Here is a 24,935-nt window from a genome sequence, read left to right on the forward strand (position 1 = left end):
AGAGCAGAGAGAGAAAGCAGGAGGACTATGAGAGGAAGATAAAAGAAATGCAGGATGACAGGAGGGAGTTGATGAGAAATACAGGTACAGACACTTCACATAACGAGATGGTTCACTCAAATTCACTTCTGTAATTACCTCAACTGTAGTTTATAAGAGACTGATATCCACACCCTTGTTTCTATACTGCACATCGCCAGAGCCATATGACTAGAAGAATACTATACAAGTACCTATATGGTAATTCACTAACTAACATTAGCTTGTATACATAGCCAGAACCACTATTCAGTTGCGATTGAATGGACCCCAGGTAGCATGCTCGTTTGAATGCAGAAACCATGTAAAAAGTAATGATGCTGTAACTATAAACTGTTTCTTTCGCTTTCAGATTTCTTGATGGGACAGCTACATCCCTGACCTCATCAAAGGGGAGTAGGATGGAGGAACACGCACGCACACAGGCACACACACACACAAGCTAGTACCTTTCAAAAATGTATTCTTGAAAAACTGAAATTGAAAATAAAGGCATGCAAAGGCAAAGTGGTTATTTATTGGTCCTTGATGTAATACCACCTTAGATTTAGAGGTTATAACAAGGTAAGAAACACAGCGAATTCCTCTAGGAATTTGAAATGATATCCATTTAATTTGATGGTGATATTATGGAATCTGTCTGGATTCAATCCGATCACAGAAGTATCACAGAAGATCCGCGTTATAGCTTGATTGAAATTTAAAGGCAATTTTCACTGTAAACTCTGCATACGACTCATATGTCGGCTCAATCGGAAATTATTGAATCCAGCCCTAAAACAGCATATGCTGAGGAGAGGACTGAGGCCTTCCGCACCTTACAGTACATATTTTATGCAGCACTTACTGTATGTAAAAGCAGAGCCAAAACAGTCGATCTAACGTTACTGACAACACAGAGTCAAAACAATCAATCTACCGTTATTGACAACACAGAGTCAAAACAGTCAATCTACTGTTACTGACAACACAGAGTCAAAACAATCAATCTACCGTTATTGACAACACAGAGTCAAAACAGTCAATCTACTGTTACTGACAACACAGAGTCAAAACAGTCAATCTACCGTTACTGACAACACAGAGTCAAAACAGTCAATCTACCGTTACTGACAACACAGAGTCAAAACAGTAAATCTACCGTTATTGACAACACAGAGTCAAAACAGTCAATCTACTGTTACTGACAACACAGAGTCAAAACAGTCAATCTACCGTTACTGACAACACAGAGTCAAAGGTATTGGTCGCTAAAAGCTAAATAACAATGCATTTAATGAGCTATTCCACTGATGCAAAATAAAGCCATGTTTTCTTGTCGTTAGGGCAAACTGCAGACTCAGACTGCTCTCACATTATTACACTGTACAATCAAGACCCTGAAAACCTAGATGAGATGATGGATTAAGAAATACATAATACATTGTAATGGTTTCAAAATTGTTGTTTTCGTAAATGAATAGCCACATCTGCAAGGCAACAATAATGAAAGAAATTAAAACACAAAAACAACCCCCAAAATGGCACCAAATATAACAGAATGTCAATGATTTTGAATTTTACAACGCTTGACAACAAAGGCCTCTGAAATGATTGGAATGTGTGTGGATGGAATGTGAATGTTCCCCTAGGGTTCCATCTCAGAACGTGGCTCATCTGTCTGGAATACAAACATCTGTGGTAGGATGCCTTGTGAGCTAGGAAACTGACTTATGGTTGAGTCGGAATGAGCTGTAATGAACCCAATGCGACCTCTTGCACCCACCCAATCCCTACACTGTAGCGCATTAGCTTACTAGTTAGTTCATAACACTGCACAGTATAACAGCAACGGTCTCGAACACAAAGACACATTAGTCAACATTCAACGTTCAATAAATACATTGATAAAGACTCTGATCAATATATTATGAATCAGTAGATTATTTACATTTTTCTCTTCTCTTGGTCAGAATATATTACTTCTCACTTGAGGAAAACGCTGTTAGCCAGCCCTAAAGGGTGAGTTGTATTACAGTAGAACTGTGACAATAATTAGGTTTGTCACAACTTGGCAGCTTGCTACTGGAGGGCATGGAATCTGGAACTGCAATTAAACATCAATTGTTATAATCATATGCATTATAAAAATAAATGTCATATCACACATGTAAAGTTATTGCATAAAAGGCTTGGTCATAAATTCTCAAAAGGAAAACCCTTTCCATGGGATGGTATAAGTTACAACTCATATAGCTGCTACTGTAACTAGACCCTGAGGCCAAGGCAGAACCACTATGCTTTAACTCAGAATGATAGGGCACCCACTACAGAGTGATAGTAGGTATTTGTCCGGTCACATCCTGTTTGGCCCAGAGAGGTCAGAGGCTCCAGCCGCGCCGCGCCCCCTCACTCCGTCTTCCAGACCGTGTTGAGAACCTTGACCACCTCCTCATAGATGATGAAGACGATGGCCACATCCAGACACACACGGCCCAGCCGAGGGACCGTCCCCTTATAAAACCTAGAGAACACAGAACAAGGAGAGAGTAGAACACTGAATTGCATATAGAACACATGATCTCTATGGAGTAGAACCTCAAGAATCCTTATGCTCCTGAAGGGTGTCATGAATAAAGTTTGATTGTATAGAAGAGTATAGTGGTGCACTTACGCTCGTACACCCTCGTGTCTCATGATCTTGACGGCACAGTCCAGCGTACTCTTATACTTATGAGCCTCCAGACCCTTAGAGAGAGAAAAAAACAGGGTTATTCAGACAGAGGTGGAGTTATGTCATATGTATTTCTAACACATCCAATCCTTTCAGATCTACACAAGTGCCCATACTATGGATTGTACCCTATCCTGTACCTGCATCCTGGTCTTAATGACATCCAGTGGGGTGTTCCCAAACACACTGGCTGCTCCTGCAATGGCTCCAAACGTTCCCGTCACCACGGGGTTAATAGCCTTATTGGGGTTATCCCCTGGGAAGAGGAGACACACAGACAGAATGCTGTTTAACACTCACCCAAGTCGGATGCATACAGTACGCTTGTCAAAGAGAGTACCTTTTTACAAGTGACCACTAGAGGTCAGCATTTTCTGTGTGGCGTAGACATGTACTCAAGCTTCCTGATGATGATGATGATGGCTCAGGGTGCTTTTGAACAGAGCCCTATAGGATATCATCTTGCACGCAACCTTGAAGTCTCATACCTTTGTACCAGTTCCTGAGGGAGGTCATGACGTAGAAGCGGATGGCCTGGTTGGAGCCCTGCTTCAGAACGGTGGCTGTCAGGCCCTGGTACGTCCCCCTAATACCTGGGGGACAGCAGCAGACAGCAGCACTTAGCAGCAGTTAGCATCACTGGATGTAGTAGCAGCATATGCATTACCCTCTTAAAACAGTGGATGTCAGTGTGAATCCACATGTAAGGCCTTTGTTGACCGCTCCAGTTTAGGGTGGTAGGACCAGATTATCCTCCCTAAACCCTAACCTTACCATGGAGAAATGCAAAAGCGACCTTAGATGAGTGTCTAGGGGTAACTTCCCCCTTTCTTACCTTGGGTTCTGATGATCTCCCTGACTCCATGGTAGAAGCCTCTGTATTTGGGGTTGGCTGAAGACTGGTCGTGGATGAATTTAACCTTGAGAAAGAACACAGGGACAGCGTGATCACCAAACACACACACACACACACACACACACACACACACACACACACACACACACACACACACACACACACACACACACACACACACACACACACACACACACACACACACACACACACCCACACACACCCACACACACCCACACACACCCACACACACCCTCACACACCCTCACACACCCTCACACACACACACACACACACACACACACACACACACACACACACACACACACACACACACACACACACACACAAACTCACACAGACAGTTGTATTAACAAACCCATGCCTGCTCCAGGAAAAGAGCATTATCACTTTTTTCCCACTGTTCCTTATTATTACCTCCATAACTTACTACATTTGCACACACTGTATATAGATTTTCTATTGTGTTTTTGACTGTATATTTTGTTTATCCCATATGTAACTCTGTGTTGTTGTTGTTTTTATCGCACTGCTTTGCTTTATCTTGGCCAGGTCGCAGTTGTAAATGAGAACTTGTTCTCAACTGGCCTACCTGGTTAAATAAAGGTGAATATTTTTTTTTTTATAATAATTTATTATCAGTTTCTCAGAGCACTGAGAGCAGACAAGACAGCCTTGAGGGATGTTTTTGTCTGTCTGGGCTTTACTTCAGAGAATATCAAAGAGTACACTCCTTGAAGGCTCGGGTCAACTCACCCTCATTCAGCTGTTGGATTAGACGTTTAACAAATCTAGAAACTGATTTGGGATCAGCTCTTTCTACCCATCTCCACATCTAAAACAGATAGCCTAGCGGTTAGAGTGTTGGGCCAGTAACCATGGGTCGCTAGTTCAAATCCCTGAGTTGACAAGGTGAAAATATGTCTATGTGCCCTTGAGCAAGGCACTTAACCCTAATTTCTCCAGGGTCGCCGCTGATAATGCTAGACTCTGGCCGTGACCTCTATCTCTGAGGGTGTCTCAGGGAGAGTGGGATATGCAACAAAAAAACACATGCATATTAATACACACTTGTACATATGTGAAATAGGACAAATATACACACCCATTAAATATTATTATCATCAGCTGAACAGCCAATCTGACCCCAGACCAGTGGGTAGGGGATATCAGTGACACTGAATCTGAGAGGAGGGGAGTGGGGGATAAAGATGAGGAGGAGGAGAGAGGGGGGTGTGGAGGAGGAAGAGGAGAGAGAGAGAGAGAGGAAGAGGAGAGGGAGTATATAGGACAGGATAAGAGACAGGAAGAGGTGAGGGGGTATAGAGGAGAGACAGTCTCCCGAGTGGCGCAGTGGTCTAAGGCACTGCATCGCAGTGCTAGCTGTGCCACTAGAGATCCTGGTTCGAATCCAGGCTCTGTCGTAGCCGGCCGCGACCGGGGCGGTGCGCAATTGGCCCAGGGTAAGGGAGGGAATGGCCGGCAGGTATGTAGCTCAGTTGATAGAGCATAGCGTTTGCAACGCCAGGGTTGTGGGTTCGATTCCCACAGGGGGTAGGAAAAAAAATAATGTATGCATTCACTAACTGTAAGTCGCTCTGGATAAGAGCGTCTGCTAAATGACTAAAATGTCAATGTAAAATGAGAGAGACAGGAGAGAGAGGAAGAGGAGAGGGAGTATATAGGGTGGGATGAGAGAGGTAGGTAAAGAGATGCTCTGTCTCAGACGTACCTTGACAGTCTCCATGGGGCAGACTATGACTACAGCCTCCATGACTCCAGCCCCCAGCCCACATAGCAGACCCCTGGTGCTGTTCAACTTCCCTGCCTCGTCACGGGCATGGTTACTGAGATACTCAAACACACCAAACCTGAGAGAGGGGGAGGGGGAGGAGAAAAAGAGAGAGATGGAGAGAGAGAGAACAGGTTAGTAAACGGTCCAGTCCAGTCAGTTTGACCAGTTCAATCAATGTGGTTCTTCTGAGTTAGAGTCATCAATAACAAGCAGAGCTGCTGTTGCTCAGGTTTGAGTGTGGTACACTTGGAATTTGAATATTAGTCTATCTCATAGTATATCAGACTAGAACCTAAATCTAAAATGTTTTAGAATCTTATTAGACTCTCAATAGAATCTCCCTCTAGCCTGCCTCCTCTTCAGCTGAGTGGCTGAGCTTGTTACCTAGGTGACAGTAAAGCACATAAACTGATACTGTATTACTGTGAAGATCAGAGTTACTGATATATCTGGATGAGATACAGAAACAACGAAAAATCTTCAAAGAGTTCTAACCCCACTGGACACCTTAGAGGAAGCCATGTTGGGTTTAATCAGCTAAACTACAGATGAGCAGAATTTCACACCAGGTTCCTCTCTGAGCCCCATATCACAGAACTGCTTAGTAATCACAGTAGAAGTCTTGCCTCAGTCCTATGGAAGTGGATACATAGATACACCTCAAGGTAAGAGGCAAATGACTTCCTTCGATGCCCAGGTGAAGTGAAACAAACTGCTAGTGAACTAGATTTTTTTACTACCCAGCACAAGGCACTTCCATGTTAAAAGGTGTCTGATGCCTCGGCAAGCAACGGATGCCCAGCAACTGCAACTGCTACCATGGAAGCGAGCTGAGAGTTCCGTCTCACCTCAGGGAGTGTGTATGTGTGTGTGTGCGCGTGTGTAATCAGTTAGGAGATGCTGTGCCATAGAGTTATTTATAGCAGGAATTGGATTTTGGTGATAGCAGGAACAAACTGAACATGGTGGAAGAGAGGAGGAGAGGGGGAGGAGGAGGAGAGGGGAAGGAAAGACACTTTGCCACTTAGTGTTGATTAACAGTTTGTTTTCTTGTAGCCTGTTAAAGCAGTACACTCACAGATCAGGTTGGTTTCACGAGGCTAGAGTTCTTGTGCCTCTGCCCTCTCACCCGAGTGTCTGGTCTGAGCGATGTCTTCATGTCTGTCTCAGACATTGACGATCTGTCTCTATCTCTGGGTTTGTTTCGCTGTTCTATTACATCATCTCTTCTCTCTCTATCCCTCCTTTTGCTCTCACTAACTTTCTTTCTCTTTTTTTTCGCCTCATATTTCTTGGTTCTTTAAAATTCAGCATATGTTTATCTGTCTCTACTTAAGACTCATGTTTGTTTGCTTGAGTGACAGCCGCTTCACGACTCGCATACTCTCTCTACCGTGCAGGAACACACACTCTGACTGGCAAACAGAAGGCAATGATACCTTTATACAGGTGTCTCTCTTTTCCCTCTCTCTCTTTCTATTTCTCTCTCTCTCTCTTTGTCTCGGTCTCGCACTCTCTCCCATCCACCTTACCTGGACTGCAAGGAAGTGCCAACATACTTTTTTGAACTACACTTTAGATTAGCCCATTAAAATGACTAAATAGACAAAAATATACTATGGCTGAACTACCTCCTCTCTTTAGCCAATTCAAACGGAACAGAAAAAGGTGTATTGTTACAACGTGACGGATGACAGCCGAGCCTGCACCCATAGTCCAGGATGAGTCAGAGGCACTTTGGTCGTCACGGAGACCATGGAACGTCTCCTAAACCCCATTAGGGCTCTATCTGCAAGGTCAGTCACTCTTTGCCAAGAGATGGGGGGCAGGAGGGAGGAGGCAAGTACATGGAGAAAGGGGGGAGATATGGGGAAGAAAGGAGGGGGAAAAGGATGAGGAGGGGAGGCAGGTTTTATAAAAAAGATCAGTCTCTCTACGTTAAATCCAAGTGTCTCTTTCTGGCACCGCCCTCATCTCCTATACACCCCCCACCCCTCCACCACTGTACATAACAGGCAATCAGCTAATGGGATGGGGGAGATGGTGGGAAAGGGGAGAAAATTATGGATTGGTAGGGGGAGGAGGGAAAGAGGGAAAAGAGGGAGAGGTGAGGAGAAGACAACCCCCCCCACACACACACACACACACGGCTGTCAGACTGAGAGTGTAGACAGATGATGTGGCCTACTCTTGTTGGCCTGTCCACCTCTATGCCCTGTTTGCCTACTGTCCCCCTCCCCTAGGCTGACTGACCGACACACACTGACACACACACACAAACAAACACACATCCACAGGTTTTCCTCTCTGTATCTCCACTGAGACACTGAGTGGCAGCTCTGCTCCGCCTGGATGGCTCTGTCTGTCCAGTCTACAGACAGGCTCTGCCCTTTAACACACAGAGAGAGAGATGCTAAATGCCCCTGTCTAAGACGCTTCTGTCTGCCACCCTACAGAGGTCTCTATTGAAATGTCATCTTGCGGAAAGAATAACACAATTATTTCACAGGAGACCAGCGTGACATCTGAGCTATGCATTGTGGGTATGTGAGTGAGTGTGCATGTGTTTGTGTGGGGCTAGGTGCCTTCTACATACCTGACAGCTGATTTGGGTATGGATCCGTAGACCAGTGAGCTGAGTCCTCTATACAGTCCCCTCACCCCATGACCCTGTACTGTCTGCTTCACACAATCACCTACACACACACAAAAGTAACACACAACATCAAATGAACATACAACCAGCTATAGACAACCAGAGAGCATTAAAATCACATATTCATATTCACACACACAGAAAGAGACAACGGTATGAAAACTCCTTGATAAGCATAGCTAGCTAGTATGAGACAGAGACATCTGTCTGCAGGGCTCATTAAGATGGTATCAGATCCTCAGAGCTCCAGCCAAGAGAAACCAGACTGACACTGTGTGTGTGTGTGTGTGTGTGTGTGTGTGTTTGTGTGTGTGTGTGTGTGTGTGTGTGTATGTGTGTGCCTGTTTATAGTCATACTAACAAGCAGAGTGACAGCCTGCCTGAATCACTAATGCACCTGAGGATGATGATAATTTGATCATTAGATCCTGAATGGGACACACAGAGAGAGAGAGAGAGAGAGAGAGAGAGAGAGAGAGAGAGAGAGAGAGAGAGAGAGAGAGAGAGAGAGAGAGAGAGAGAGAGAGAAATGGAGAGAGAACAAAAGATAGATGAACGTTGATTGGTTTGGTAAACACGATGACGACCTTGTATCTTTGGAGGGTTAGATGCATTGGGGGAGAAAAGGTATAGATGTATTAAAGGAGATGGGTAGGGTAAGGGTAAGGGTTAGGCTTAGGGTTAGGGTGAGGGTTAGGGTTAGGGTGAAGGTTAGGGTGAGGGTTAGGGTGAGGGTTAGGGTGAGGTTTAGTGTGAGGGTTAGGGTGAGGCTTAGGGTTAGGGTTAGGGTGAGGGTTGGGATTATTGTTTCAAGTTTTATTAGTCGTATCCAGGGGCGCAACTTTTACTGGGGACGGGGTTTATCATTGGAATGTGATACAAAACAAGGCAACGGTGTTCTTTAGGACCATGCCGACGCCTCCGAGTGGTCGGGTAGGCTGTTTGGAGTGTTTATCCGACTGGATAAAAAATATTTATACAGTACCAGTCAAAAGTTTGGACACACCTACTCATTCAAGGGTTTTTCTTTATTTTTTTACTATTTTCTACATTGTAGAATAATAGTGAAGACATCAAAACTATGAAATAACACATATGGAATCATGTAGTAACCAAAAAAGTATTAAACAAATCAAAATATATTTTATATTTGAGATTCTTCAAAGTAGCCATCCTTTGCCTTGATGACAGCTTTGCACACTCTTGGCATTCTCTCAAGCAGCTTCATGAGGTAGTCACCTGGAATGCATTTCAATTAACAGGTGTGTCTTGTTAAAAGTTAATTTGTGGAATTTATTTCCTTCTTAATGTGTTTGAGCCAATCAGTTGTGTTGTGACAAGGTAGGGGTATATACAGAAGACAGCCCTATCTGGTAAAATACCAAGTCCATATTATTGCAAGAACAGCTCAAATAAGCAAAGAGATACGACAGTCCATCATTACTTTAAGACATGAAGGTCAGTCAATCTGGAAAATTTCAAGAACTTTGAAAGTTTCTTCGAGTGCAGTCGCAAAAACCATCAAGCGCTTTGATGAAACTGGCCACAGGAAAGGAAGACCCAGAGTTACCTCTGCTGCAGAGGATAAGTTCATTAGAGTTACCAGCCTCAGAAATTGCAGCCCAAATAAATGCTTCACAGAGTTCAAGTAATAGACACATCTCAACATCAACTGTTCAGAGGAGACTGCATGAATCAGGCCTTCATGGTCAAATTGCTGCAAAGAAACCACTACTAAAGGACACCAATAAGAAGAAGAGACTTGCTTGGGCCAAGAAACACGAGCAATCGACATTAGACCAGTGGAAATCTGTCCACAATGACCCAAAACACACCTCCAGGCTGTGTAAGGGCTATTTGACCAAGAAGGAGAGTGATGGAGTGCTGCATCAGATGACCTGGCCTCCACAATCAACCGACCTCAACCCAATTGAGATGGTTTGGGATGAGTTGGACTGCAGAGTGAAGGAAAAGCAGCCAACAAGTGCTCAGCATATGTGGGAACTCCTTCAAGACTGTTGGAAAAGCATTCCAGGTGAAGCTGGTTGAGAGAATGCCAAGAGTGTGCAAAGCTGTCATCAAGGCAAAGGGTGGCTACTTTGAAGAATCTCAAATATCAAATATATTTTGATTTGTTTAACACTTTTTTGGTTACTACATGATTTCATACGTGTTATTTCATAGTTTTGATGTCTTCACTATTATTCTACAATGTAGAAAATAGTAAAAATAAAGAAAAACCCTTGAATGAGTAGGTGTGTCCAAACTTTTGACTGGTACTGTAGGTGTTCCTCTTGTCCAGATGTGTTACGGCCATATGAATAGCAATGGAAATGGCATATTCCGTGGATCTGTTGGAGTGGTAGGCAAATTGGAGTGGGTCCAGTGTTTTTCTTGGGCACTGGGACGATGGTGGTCTCCTTGAAACAGGTTGGGACTACAGCCTGGGACAGTCACAGGTTGAAGATGTCAGAGAAGACACCCGCCAGCTGGTCAGCACACACTCTGAGGGCGCGGCCAGGGATGTCATTTGGGCCGGCGGCTTTGTGAGTATTCACTCTTTTGAGAGTTTTCCTCACGTCAGCCTTGGAGAGTGAAAGCACCTTGTTGTCCGGAGCAGCGAGAGTTTTCCTGGATGCCTCGGTATTGTGTGCCTCGAAGCGAGCATAGAATGTGTTAAACTCATCTGGGAGGGAGGTTTCTGTGGGCACCACACAGCTGGATTTGCCTTTGTAGTCTGTGATAGGCTGTAGTCCTTGCCACATGCGTTGTGAGTCTGAGATGTCTAACATCAATTCAAGTTTGAGTCTGTATTGTCTTTTTGCGTCCCGGATTTGCGGAGCTCGTACGAGTCATCAGAGTTCATTCTGCTGACATTGAATGCTGCAGTACGGGCTCTCAGCATGGTACGGATATCTCTGTTCATCCAGGGTTTTTGGTTGGGGTATGTCCGGACTGTTATTGTGGGTACAACATGATCAACACATTTCCTAATGAAGCCTGTGACTAACAATGTATATTCCTCTCTGTTGATGGATGAGTCCTGGGTGGATGAATCTTTGAACATATTCCAATTATTATTCTCAAAACAGTCCTGCAGCATTGAGTCTGCCTCTGTCCACTACTCTCTGTGTTGGTGGCTCCCTATTGAGTTGCTGCTTGTAGGCTGGGAGTAGAAACAGAAAGACGTGATCTGATTGACCGAAGTGGGGGCGGGGGATGACTTTGTACTTATCAGGGATCTTTGTATATGTGTTGTGTGTTGTGTTGTGGGGTGGGAGGACACACACACACACACACACACAAACATACAGTCAGAAACTCACCGATGCCCCTGTATTTGGGAGGGTTGGCCTTCTCGTCCAGCTGTAGCTGAGTCTTCACATACTCTGTAGGGAAGGTGATACAGATTTCTATACCCCCTGCTATACCACCTGTAGAAAACACAGAGAGCAGAGGTCAGATAAAGCTATACCACCTGTAGAATAGATAGCACCATTTAGTTACCTTCAACCTGGCACTGCTAAGGATTCAGGGATGAACCAAACGTTGTAAAATGTCCTCAGAACCATCTGTGCTTACTGGGGCTGTGTATGCCATTACAGTTTAGTGAACTCCTTTGAACTGGGCTGAACAGAGAGCAATGGTCAGCTAAAGCTTATCAACCAGAATATATATTTTGTGAATCTTCAGGTTGCTAGCCTTGGTACCAGACTCTTTCTGCTTTTAACCAATGGCCTTACAAAATTAAAGGCTGGCTGAAGCAGGCTTCACTTTGGGCAAAGTCATTATATCATGATAAATAACAATAACCCTAAAGATAGCTGCCATCCATAAACCTTAAAAGCTCAGAGAGTATGAGAGGAATGTTATGGGGAGATGCAGCCATTTTCTCTATGTATGAACGTGTAGCTATTAGATCGAACAAACAAACAAACGAACAAAGGAACGAACAAACAAACAAATGAATCGATGAATGAATGAATATATGATGTAGGATGTTGGACAGCTCTATATTGTGGATGAGTTCAGAGGATGGGGATGAGAGTGTTAAGAGCAGAACTATGCAGATGAGTCACTTGGGAAGAAGGGAGGAAGAGAGAGAGGGAGGGAGGGAGGGAGGGAGGGAGGGATGAGGAGGCTGACGTTAATTAAATTATCTGCTCTGCCCAGAGGGAGGGGCTCCCTTACACAGCCCAAGACCCTCCATTAGCTCAATAACACACACACACACACACACACACTTTCCACATTTCCCCTCTCCCTCTCTCTCTCTCTCTTTCCCTCACACACTCACATTCTAATCCCAGAGGCCCTCTCTGTATAAAGAAATAACGGGAAGTATACAGATATGTCATCCAACTGTGTGACAGCTTGGCATCCATCCCACTGCTGCCGTTATTGTAGGCCAAGCCTCTCTATCTCTTCTCTACAGCACTTAGCATTTTAGCATTCTGGAGGTGGTAGGAGATATATTTAACCTTTGACACATACAATACATGTCCAGTAGATATAGAAGGATTTTAAGTGGTTGGTGGTCAATTACACATTGCTGTATGGTTGAGAGAGTATTCAGCAAAGCAAATTGCCCTAACAAGGCAAAGGCCTGTATACAGTAGCTGATGCATAATGCATTTGTACAGTATTTTCCGCAGGCAAGATAAGGTTGTACAACAGTCTAGAAAGCTGAGTCATGATGCCCCCCCTCCCCTCCCCCACACACGCGCACGCGCACGTGCACACACACACACACACACACACACACACACACAAACAACTCTAATTCCTCTAATCCCAGTGTTAAGTAAGGTTCAGCAGATAACATGAAATCTAATACATTTCTACTACACTACACTAGCACACTGACCCAGTCCGGACAGGTCAGTACAGCGCATTCGGAAAGTATTCAGACCTCTTGACTTTTTCCACATTTTGTTACATTACAGCTTTATTCTAAAATGGATTCAATAAAAATAAATCCTCATCAATCTACACACAATACCCCATAATGACGAAGTAAAACAGGTTTTTGGAAATGTTTGCAAATGTATTAAAAATAAAAACAGAAATACCTTAAGTATTCAGACCCTTTGGTATGAGACTCAAAATTGAGCTCAGGTGCATCCTGTTTCCATTATCATCCTTGAGATGTTTCTACAACTTGATTGGAGTCCACCTGTGGTAAATTCAATTAATTGGACATGATTTGGAAAGGCACACACCTGTTTATATAAGGTCCCATAGGTGACAGTGCATGTCAGAGCAAAAAACAAGCCATGAGGTCGAAGGAATTGTCCGTAGAGCTCCGAGACAGGATCGTGTCAAGGCACAGATCTGGGGAAGGGTACCAAAACATTTCTGCAGCATTGAAGGTCCCCAAGAACACAGTGGCCTCCATCATTCTTAAATGGAAGAAATTTGGAACCACCAAGACTCTTCCTAGAGTTGGCCGCCCGGCCAAACTGAGCAATTGGGGGAGAAGGACCTTGGTCAAGGAGGTGACCAAGAACCCGATGGTCACTCTGACAGAGCTCCAGAGATCCTCTGTATAGATGGGAGAACCTTCCAGAAGGACAACCATCTCTGCAGCACTCCACCAATCAAGCCTTTATGGTAGAGTGGCCAGACGGAAGCCACTCCTCAGTAAAAAGCACATGACAGCCCACTTGGAGTTTGCTAAAAGGCACCTAAAGGACTCTCAGACCATGAGAAACAAGATTCTCTGGTCTGATTAAACCAAGATTGAACTCTTTGGCCTGAATGCCAAGTGTCACGTCTGGAGGAAACCTGGCACCATCCCTAAGGTGAAGCATGGTGATGCCAGCATCATGCTGTGGGGATGTTTTTCAGCGGCAAGGACTGGGAGACTAGTCAGGATCGAGGGAAAGATTAATGGAGTAAAGTACAGAGAGATCCTTGATGAAAACCTGCTCCAGAGCACTCAGGACCTCAGACTGGGGCAAAGGTTCACCTTCCAACAGGACAACAACCCTAAGCACACAGCCAAGACAACGCAGGACAAGTCTCTGAGTGTCCTTGAGTGGCCCAGTCAGAACCCAGACTTGAACCCGATCTAACATCTCTGGAGAGACCTGAAAATAGCTGTGCAGCAACGCTCCCCATCCAACCTGACAGAGCTTGAGAGGATCTGCAGAGAAGAATGGGAGAAACTTCCCAAATACAGGTGTGCCAAGCTTGTAGTGTCATACCCAAGAAAAATCAATGCTTCAACAAAGTACTGAGTAAAGGGTCTGAATACTTATGTAAATGTCATACTTCCGTTTTTATTTTTAATAAATTTGCAAACATTTCTAAAAACCTGTTTTTGCTTTGTCATTATGGGGTATTGTGTGTAGATTGGTGAGGAAAAATTTAATTTTAGAATAAGGCTGTAACGTAACAAAATGTGGAAAAAAATTAAAGGGGTCTGAATACTTTCCAAATGCACTGTATGTCTACATTAGGCTTCATTCATTCCAGACAGCACTACAACAGTTTTACATGCGAAGGCTATTAGGGAAGCAGTGTCTCCATCACAAACACATACAGTGCCTTGCAAAAGTATTCATCCCCCTTGGCGTTTTTCCTACTTTGTTGCATTACATCCTGTAATTTAAATAGATTTTTATTTGGATTTCATGTAATGGACATACACAAAATAGTCCAAATTGGTGAAGTGAAATGAAAAAAACAACTTGCTTCAAAAAATTCTAAACAAATAATAACGGAAAAGTGGTACATGCATATGTATTCACCCCCTTTGCTATGAAGCCCTTAAATAAGATCTGGTGCAACCAATTACCTTCAGAAGTCACATAATTAGTTAAATAAAGTCCACCTGTGTGCAATCTAAGTGTCACATGATCTGTCACATGATCTCAGTATATATACACACCCGTTCTGAAAGGCCCCAGAGTCTGCAACACCACTTACCAAGGGGCACCACCAAGCAAGCGGCACCATGAAGACCAAGGAGTTCTCCAATCAGGTCAGGGACAAAGTTGTGGAGAAGTACAGATCAGGGTTGGGTTCTAAAAAAATATCAGAAACTTTGAACATCCCACGGAGCACCATTAAATCCATTATTTAAAAAATGAAAGAATATGGCACCACAACAAATCTGCCAAGAGATGGCCGCCCACCAAAACTCACGGACCAGGCAAGGAGGGCATTCATCAGAGAGGCAACAAAGAGACCAAAGATAACACTGAAGGAGCTGCAAAGCTCCACAGCGGAGATTGGAGTATCTGTCCATAGGACCACTTTAAGCCATACACTCCACAGAGTTGGGCTTTACGGAAGAGTGGCCAGAAAAAAGCCATTGCTTCAAGAAAAAAATAAGCAAACACGTTTGGTGTTCGCCAAAAGGCATGTGGGAGACTCCCCAAACATATGAAAGAAGGTACTCTGGTCAGATGAGACTCAAATTGAGCTTTTTGGCCATCAAAGAAAACGCTATGTCTGGCGCAAACCCAACACCTCTCATCACCCCGAGAACACCATCCCCACAGTGAAGCATGGTGGTGGCAGCATCATGCTGTGGGGATGTTTTTCATCGGCAGGGACTGGGAAACTGGTCAGAATTGAAGGAATGATGGATGGCGCTAAATACAGGGAAATTCTTGAGGGAAACCTGTTTCAGTCTTCCAGAGATTTGAGACTGGGACGGAGGTTCACCTTCCAGCAGGACAATGACCCTAAGCATACTGCTAAAGGAACACTCGAGTGGTTTAAGGGGAAACATTTAAATGTCTTGGAATGGCCTAGTCAAAGCCCAGACCTCAATCCAATTGAGAATCTGTGGTATGACTTAAAGATTGCTGTACACCAGCGGAACCTATCCAACGAAGGAGCTGGAGCAGTTTTGCCTTGAATAATGGGCAAAAATCCCATTGGCTAGATGTGCCAAGCTTATAGAGACATAATAATAATAATAATATGCCATTTAGCAGACGCTTTTATCCAAAGCGACTTATTGTCATGTGTGCATACATTTTTACATATGGGTGGTCCCGGGGATCGAACCCACTACCCTTGCGTTACAAGCGCCATGCTCTACCAATTGAGCTACAAGAGACTTGCCTTATTTCTTGTTTGTTTCACAATAAAAAATAAAAATATTTTGCATCTTCAAAGTCGTAGGCATGTTGTGTAAATCAAATGATACAAACCCCCCAAAAATCCACTTTAATTCCAGGTTGTAAGGCAACAAAATAGGAAAAATGCCAAGGGGGGTGAATACTTTCGCAAGCCACTGTATGCATGCGCACTAACACAACTCACATTATTAATTCTCATCAGACATACTGAGGTACAGGAACATGTTTGCCATCCAATCCATTACACACACACACACACACACACACACACACACACACACACACACACACACACACACACACACACACACACACACAGATATGAGGATATGAGCCCTTAAATGACTCCAGTAATACTATACTACAGCTGAATGAGCAGACCTTTCATCTTGATCCATCTCTACTCCTGAACCAGACGCACAGAAACATTCATCAGAGTACTCTCCTTCTCTCTCTCCGCCAGTTCCCCCCCTCTCTCTCACCCTCCCTCTCTCTCTACCTCTTCCCTAGGCGGTGCTCTCTCTCTACCTTTCTGTGTCAGGTCACAAAATCAATGAGTTTTCATATGACACTGACACTTGTTATTAGTTGGAATGGATGTACCTAGAAACTAGTTTACCATTTCCTACCCAGCAGTCACTGGGAGAGAGGCTCTGCAGGGACAGACAGAGTGGCTATCAAATACAGAGCATGCACAGCATGTAAACCAATCAGACAACTAGGATATATGTTGAAAATCTACAGTATGTTGCTATTTTCGTCAATACATTTTGATAGAGGAACTAGTGAGTTTATTTGCAGTTGTGTATCACCTCATATAAATAACACTTTCCTAAATATAGCCCTACACCACCCTGTCCAACCTTACTCTTAATATAACCCATCGCCAACCAGGACACAATAGAGTTACAGCAAACGTTTCTGTGTTTTCAAAATCAACTCGGCGATCGCGTGAACATTGATGACCGCAAGCAAGCACACTTGGCAATTGATGACACGGCAAACATTTTTACGAAAAAAGGAGAAGAGAAAGGAAACAATGTGAACATTACCATCCCTCTGTCACACACACACACTCCGCCCTCGCAAAGCAGATTTATAGTTTAATCAACACCCTTCAGACTTCACAGCTGGTTTCCTGCTTGCATCACAGCCACTCAGAGCACACACACACACACACACACACCCACACATACACCACCGAGGCTGATCGTCAGAGTCCAGAGCATGTACAGTGTCTTCAGAAAGTATTCATACCCCTTGACTTATTCCACATTTTGTTGTGTTACAGCCTGAATTTAAAATGGATATATTTTTTTAGGTATCTCACTCATCTACACACAATACCCCATAATGACAAAGTGAAAAAATATTTAAAACATGTTTGCAAATATATTGAAAATGAAATTCAGAAATATCTAATTTACATAAGTATAACAAACTTTGGAATAAGTATAACTATAGTATAACAACATTTTGAATAAGTCAAGGGGTATGAATACTTTATGAAGGCACTGTATAACTGTGGGCCTGGTTGAGTGGATAGGCTGCAGCCCAGCAGTAGAGACACACATCCCAGCCAAGACACCCACTTTTCACACCATTACACACTATTAGATCAAACATGGAGGAGAGTCAGAGAGAGACAGAGACAGAGAGAGAGAGAGAGAGAGAGAGAGAGAGAGAGAGAGAGAGAGAGAGAGAGAGAGAGAGAGAGAGAGAGAGAGAAGAGAGAGAGAGAGAGAGAGAGAGAGAGAGAGGAAGAGAGAGAAGGAGAGAGAGAGACAGAGAGAGAGAGACAGAGAGACAGAGAGACAGAGAGAGAGAGAGAGAGAGAGAGAGAGAGAGAGAGAGAGAGAGAGAGAGAGAGAGAGAGAGAGAGAAAGAGATGGAGAGAGAGAGACAGAGAGCGAGAGGAGAGAGATGGAGAGAGAGACAGAAAGAAAGAGGGAGAAAATAAATGTATTTATTTATTTCAACTTAATTTATTTACAATGATGGCCTGGCAAAGGGAGAGGTAAATAGAGAAGAAAAGACCTCTGAAGTGCTATCTATCTGTCTGCTGTTGAGTTAACTCTAATGAGTGTTGGCCACATCTGCTCCTGATGAGAACTTCCTGTTTTTCACTGAGAAAAACTAACTTTCAAATACCAACCTGGCAACCAATAAACATAAACAAATCTGGCAACCCCACAGTTTATGGACCAGAACACAGTTTATGGACCATAATGTGCAAATCATTTACACTTTAAATGTATTCTTACTTATCCAGACTAGTCACATTATAATGAAACATGTTCTTCAACAAGAAGAGAGAGAGAGAGAGAGAGAGAGAGAGAGAGAGAGAGAGAGAGAGAGAGAGAGAGAGAGAGAGAGAGATTAAACTACAAGTTGTTTCAGGCCAACTCATATATTTAACCATCTACATTTATGGACCAGAACACTATAATGTGCAAAAGCCTGGACACCAAATTACCCCAAAACCCTCTCTATAGCTAACCTTTAATTATACAGGCTCATCTCATTTATGTAAAATGTGTTTACCAGGGACCTGGTGTGAAGAGAGATGAGAATATGAGAATACAGGGGAGAGTGTAGAAAGATGGTGCCTCATGTCCCTATTCCCCAAACCCAACGTAGACCGTAGCCAGAGGATGTCTTAACATCAAACATGATATATTAATACAGTCTTAATATTGCTGTTTGCCTCGTCTGAAAGATGAAAGGAATTATTAATCTATCGTCTGCCTTTTTAGTCTTCGCCTGTTCAAAACACCGCTCCCAAACGCTACACTAATGTTTAATTACACATGTCTATTAATTTTACATGGAGAATCTTTTGAACTGCTTCTAACCCTCCAGTAGGCCGTTCCCTGCAGACAGGATGGAAGGAGACTGATGTTGTTCTGTCAATGTTGTTGTGTATTCCTAAAACAGTTTGTTTGTTTGTTGTTGTTTTTTTGTTTTTGTTTTTTTGGGGGTGGATCAGCTTAATATTGCAGATAGATTGTAACTTCCATCAATGTAATTGTCTGCATCACTTCCAATCCCCCATGTTTTTTATATATATACTCCCCTTTATTACTTTTCAACCCCGCCATCCTTTCCCTACTTGGGGTAAATTAGTGAACAACAATGCTTAGGCCTCTACTTCCAGCTTATACTTACTATCTACATTTTATGGACACAGTCAATTTTACAATAATTCTATTTTGTTTGTTTTTGAATTTTATATAATAATTTAAATTGTTTGTTTGTTTGTTTGTGTCTCATGAGGATGAGTGGGATGTTGTTGCCACTTTCTTAAACAGCAATGAATACATATGTCAGAGAGAGAGAGAGGTGAAAGAGAAAAAGAGAGGCAGGGAGAGAGTGTGTATGTACTCTGACAGAAAGGGCAACAGGGGTTTCGTGATTTGACGTCTTGCCCCCCAAGGCGCTGGTGGGTTGTGAGTCGTAGATTCAGAGTGTGTAGAGTGTATTACCTAGTGCATAGTGTGCAGAGTGCAGTGGGGTGTGAATGAGCAGGGAGTGAGTGCACACTTTGACAAGCCCTCTGAGTCTAAGAGACAGCCACTCAAATAACTTAATTGGCTGCCCTGCGGCGAGAGAGAGAGAGCGAGAGAGAGAGAGAGAGAGAGAGAGAGAGAGAGAGAGAGAGAGAGAGAGAGAGAGAGAGAGAGAGAGAGAGAGAGAGAGAGAGAGAGATAAAAAGTTGCTCCGGACAGTCTTGCAAACACAGAGCAATACAATACTCTCTCAGACCTCACACACACGCACAGATGCACATACACGCATGCACACACACACACATACACACACAATGTATGACAATAAAAACCTTCACTACAAAGGAACGCACAAATAAAAAGAAAATCAGGGCCAGAAACCCATTTAAAGCTCTCAGCACCAGGCCAATCCTGACTCATATCATAGCCTCCACCTCTCAACATCGGCCATCGCCATTGGCTGTTGAGCCCAGGAGAGGGAGTATAAAGAGCTCATACACCCTTCGTGTAGAAATGTGCCTCATAGCCATTGTCTGGGTTTGTAAGAGATGTAGGACTTTTCTTCCATTAAGCTACGACTTTTTATGTTCTTCCCCCCAGTGCCTCCAGGCCTATACAAGAGACCGATACAACCACACAAACACACACACACACACACACACACACACACACACAGGGGGTTACTGTAAGTGTGAGACAGCACCATTAGCTAAGACTAAACAATGTTTATTTTACAATGCCAGATGTCATCTAAAAAGACATGCTCTCTCTCCCCCTCTCTTTCTCTCTCTAACTCACTCCACCCTCTCATCCCATCCTACTTTACACCAGTCCCAAAAGTGGAATATTTCTCACAAGCTAAGCTAAGTCAGTTATGGCACCAGACACATGGAGTCAAACTAGAGGCATCCTGGCTATGGTCTTTATCTACAGCACATAGTTCAAACAACCAAGTTTATGGCACAGAAAGATGTCTTGTAACAACGATACTCTCAATGATATGTACTTTGGGCCTCTGCCAGTTACTGAGAAAAGACTGCGGGCAAAGGAGAGAGGGCGCTAACAAGCAGCACACACTCACAATCTCTCGCATACACACACACTCATTACCACTCCAAGTGCAGGGTTAAATAACCAGATATAGCTGTGGTTCCATGTCTAAGCACTGAGAGAAGTGCTAGTCAAATGTATTAACTGTCAAACCGGGTGTCAGGAGGATTATGTATGTTGGCATAGTAAAGCATTGGCTTGGCTGTTGATTGAGTAATATCTTAGGTCAGAGTTATAGACACAAGAGCATTTTCCCTGATTGCTTTTATCTTGCTGAGTCATAGCGACTCCTTCTCTGAGAGTAGATCAGTTCGTTGGGTACCACACTGTGATTTCAACACACACACACACACTCATATACTATACATACATACACAAGCCATTAATCAAAATAACAAAATATTCTTGGTCTCCCCCTAAATTTGCACCCATAGATTCAGATAGTAAGAAAAACAGAGAGAGAGAGAGAGAGAGAAATATATTCTATAGATAAGGAGTAATCAACTGGCTTTAAGGAGTGGAGTGTACAACTAGACAAACAGGTTAAATAAGAGTTGGGCTGACAGAGAGAGTGAAGAGAGATGGAGCCGGTTACTTTGGCTGTTCGGCTGTTAGCGTTCCCAGCCAGCTTGTCTGGTTAGTCTGGGTAAAAGGATAGGAAGGGAGGGAGGAGGCCAGGCGGGTTTCTCCAATCTAACATCTGGCTTGATGGCCTCATTTAAATGTACCAATGGCTGAGAGGAGGAGGAGAGTCAGGAGAGACTGTGTATGAAATGGCACCATAGGCTGTTAGGGTTGTGAAAGGATATCTACAGAGAAAAAATGGTTGCACAAACCTGCAGTACCAAAGAGTACTGTATGAAACTGTTCATGCTGGCTGGTTTTATTGTTGCTCCACAGTTGCAACAACGTTACTACAGTACAAGGTTTGTCAGGGTCAATTTGGTCTCTTGTCAAGGCTATAATCAATAGAGCTGTGCTAAATGCCTCTCCATGAGGCTGCCTCTCAAGGCCACGAAATGCACAAGCCTGCCCTGGCTCACTCTAATCACACACAATGTGACTCGCCACAGGGGGGTGGGGGTGTTAGGTCATGAGTTTCAAATGCAACCTAGTTCAGTCTGAGGTTACTTTGACAAACCACTATGCGTAATATCCTATGGAAGAGTATGGGATATGAGCCTATGTTATAATTGCATACTGCAGCATTACTAAGAGTCTGTATGAGTTTGTATATTACTACTGCATTATTCGACCTAGTACTCCATTATAACAGACCTGATTCTGCCATTTTATACATGCACTCACTCCACTGAGGAATATGTTTCATTGTGAATCTCATGCTTTCTACATGTAGGCCTAGTGTATGGCAACTTTGTAATCAAACTACTCATACAAACTACTGAAACAAAATGGCATATCAATGGTTTATGTATAGTACAAGCACAACCCCAGATTCCTAAAGCCTTAATTGAACTCAATAGCATTATCGAAGGACAGCATCTCTCTCCTTCAGCAGTGTCTACATTTAAATATATCCAGTCTGATGTGGTTAAAGGGCACTAGCAGTGATCACTAGACTAGATCAGAGTAATATAATAATGTCAGTGCACTGATCTGACCGTGGCAGTTTGGGGCTACAGAGAGAGACCCTGCCAGCCAGGCAGGATAAGGACACAAGTAGAAAACAGATTCCTTCATTCAGTGCTTGAGAATGTAGTAAGACCTGACCTCGCTCTACCAGTATCCCTCACAGGAATGGAGATTTCAGAGATGAAGGCTACTACTACTAATAGGTAGATGTCTGAGCTACTCAAAACTCATTTTAGAGACATTCTCCTGTTCAGTCCACAGTGTTTGGGTTTCTATATTTGATCCTCATCCAATGTTTGTTATAGTCTTTCTTCAGAGACAGAGGTGGTGGTTTTGGGTGGTTTTACTTCAAAGTCATTCCAGTCCAATTTCAGGGTTATTCGTTTTAATTGCACTGTGTGGAGAGGAGGCAGTCTAGAAGAGAAACATGTCATTTCAGAGAAGGATACACCCCAGAAAGATGACTGTGTCTGCTGCCTAAAAACAACAGGGCTGCAGAGTGGGGAATACATGCTTTGGCCTGCTAAGAGTCTACCTGTTAATTCATCTGAACCAGATGGAGATGCAACAGATGCTCTCTGTCATCTCAGGTAAATTGCACAGTAACATGAATGAAGGATCTGTATATCCTAACATATGCAGGAGGAGGTAAACATTTGAGCATTCCCCAGTCCTTCTATCTGAGTAACTACTGTCTGCCGCTAAGGGAGAAAACTGAGGGGTGTTGGCTTTGTGGTGTCCTCTCATAAACAGGCAGTTGTTCTGCAATACAGTATTAGAAGGCTAGAGTGTTACGATTGTCAGTTACAGAAAAGATCACAAGATAATTTTATAATAATCCATTTGAAAGTATATTCGAAATCGTATTCATTAGAATCTAAATAATATTAAGTGAAAACTAATAATAATAATAATAAAGCCTACAATTCAACAGATCCATGTAGCTACTAGTCTAAAAAGAGTTCCACTATTTTGTCATGCACTATACAGGCAGCTAAGGCAATCGCCTCTTTATTGAAATGCAAACATACAGCGCATGTGAAACTGACAATAATAACATCGAAGACAAGCATATCCAGCTTTTGTTGTGAATGAACTGTTGAACACAATACAACACATGACAGTTGACAGTTCTAACTTATTCACATGGGGGTTCTCGCTTCGTGCACGGCTACCAATGAAACACCATCAGCACATCATTTACAACCACCCCTGGCTGTCAACTGAACGTGACATGATCAGAAACAATGTTACTTAATTCAACAGGCTAATGCTTTCTCTCCACGACGATGCTCTATACAGTAAAGGCACTTTAGTGTGTATCACAAAAATGTTAAGTCATCTCTATTGGCAATAGGTGGTGTCTGAACAAAGGATGGCAAAACTTACCTGCTAGAATCGCCTTCCCTGGGTGAGTTAATTTCGCTTTTCCTCCAGGTGCCGCCGCCGCCAGACACCGGGGTCTGTGAAAGGGGCTGACAATTTCTTCCATTGTCAAGAAAGAATTAAACAAATATCTATCTAACTATAAACTAAGTCTACGAAAGTCCTTAAACTAGTTTCTAGTTAATATAACGTTCAGTGCATACCATGGACACTATGTCAGACCTCTGCTGTATGTGGACAGTAAGCTACTACACAGCTCGCAGGTGCGCGGAGAAAGCCTATCTATCCCTGGAGCCGAGGGAGACCGGGCAGTTTCGTTCCACACAAGAAGGGCGGGGCTGTCTCTCTCTCCCTCTCTCTCGCTCTCTTGAGTCAAGGCGCGTCACATCCTTGCACGCGCCAAACTCGCAATAAGGTGGAGCGTTACATTAGCAAAGCATCAATTTACCAGTTAAGCAAACAAACACACAGCGATGTAAATTAAAGTATCAACCCCTGTAGAGAGCGTAATGTTGAAACAGCACCTTCCTCCACCCTGCTCCCATCAGAGCGAGAGAGAGCCGTGGTCAAGGCTGTACAAAGGCGCTTCAGACCCAAAACACCATCAATCAAGTGGTGTGCCTCAGTAACATCCATCCCCCTTATATGCTACATCCATGAGAAGACTGCAACCAAAACAATATTAATACAGATGTCTTTGTCTTGCTATGAATAGAAAAATCATATCAAAATAAAGTTGTAAACCACCAACCATTTTCTTCCGTTCCTAACCTCATTTACAAATAAGACCTATGCTTACATCATTTATTTTGTTACCTAACCAACTTTTCTTCAGCTATCTATTCTGATTATCAAGTTGAATAGATGCTGCTTTGAATATAAGTGATGTAGCCTGTACAGAAGGCCTACTACAACAGGTGTACAAAAAGGCCTATAAGGGCAGGTGTACAAAAAGGCCGTTCTCCATCTGTAGGGGTTCCCAGGATGAGGATGAAGTGCAGCAGTACATTTCAACTCCACTGATCCTGGGACAGTTTTGCTCCTCAGCTTCAACTGGTGATCCTCAGGACTGTGGCATCAGAAGTTGAGGCACAAATCACAACACTCTCTCCACCCTTTCTCCACTATTTATTGTAAATCCAAAGTTAAAAACAGCCTGATGTATCAGTCAGAGACCTTCATCAGACAGACCCTCAGGACTGGTCCCGGAACAGTGCT

The 24,935-nt window shown here is 43.4% G+C and overlaps 1 protein-coding gene across 1 annotated transcript; it reads right to left on the reverse strand.

Moving 5' to 3' along the window:
* Window positions 1–536: 536 nt before the first annotated feature.
* LOC121573368 (tricarboxylate transport protein B, mitochondrial) lies at window positions 537–24,008 on the reverse strand. The gene is made up of 9 exons (XM_041885286.2): window positions 23,721–24,008; window positions 11,407–11,514; window positions 8,021–8,120; window positions 5,362–5,500; window positions 3,588–3,672; window positions 3,241–3,345; window positions 2,893–3,008; window positions 2,693–2,766; window positions 537–2,542 (listed from the first exon to the last, which is right to left on the reverse strand). The coding sequence occupies exons 1-9, from the start codon at window positions 23,821–23,823 to the stop codon at window positions 2,428–2,430; spliced, it is 945 nt and encodes a 314-aa protein (XP_041741220.1). The 5' UTR covers window positions 23,824–24,008; the 3' UTR covers window positions 537–2,427.
* Between the last annotated feature and the right edge of the window lie 927 nt (window positions 24,009–24,935).

This window comes from Coregonus clupeaformis, chromosome 18 (genome assembly GCF_020615455.1).
Source record: "Coregonus clupeaformis isolate EN_2021a chromosome 18, ASM2061545v1, whole genome shotgun sequence".
NCBI classification, from domain to species: Eukaryota; Metazoa; Chordata; class Actinopteri; order Salmoniformes; family Salmonidae; genus Coregonus; species Coregonus clupeaformis.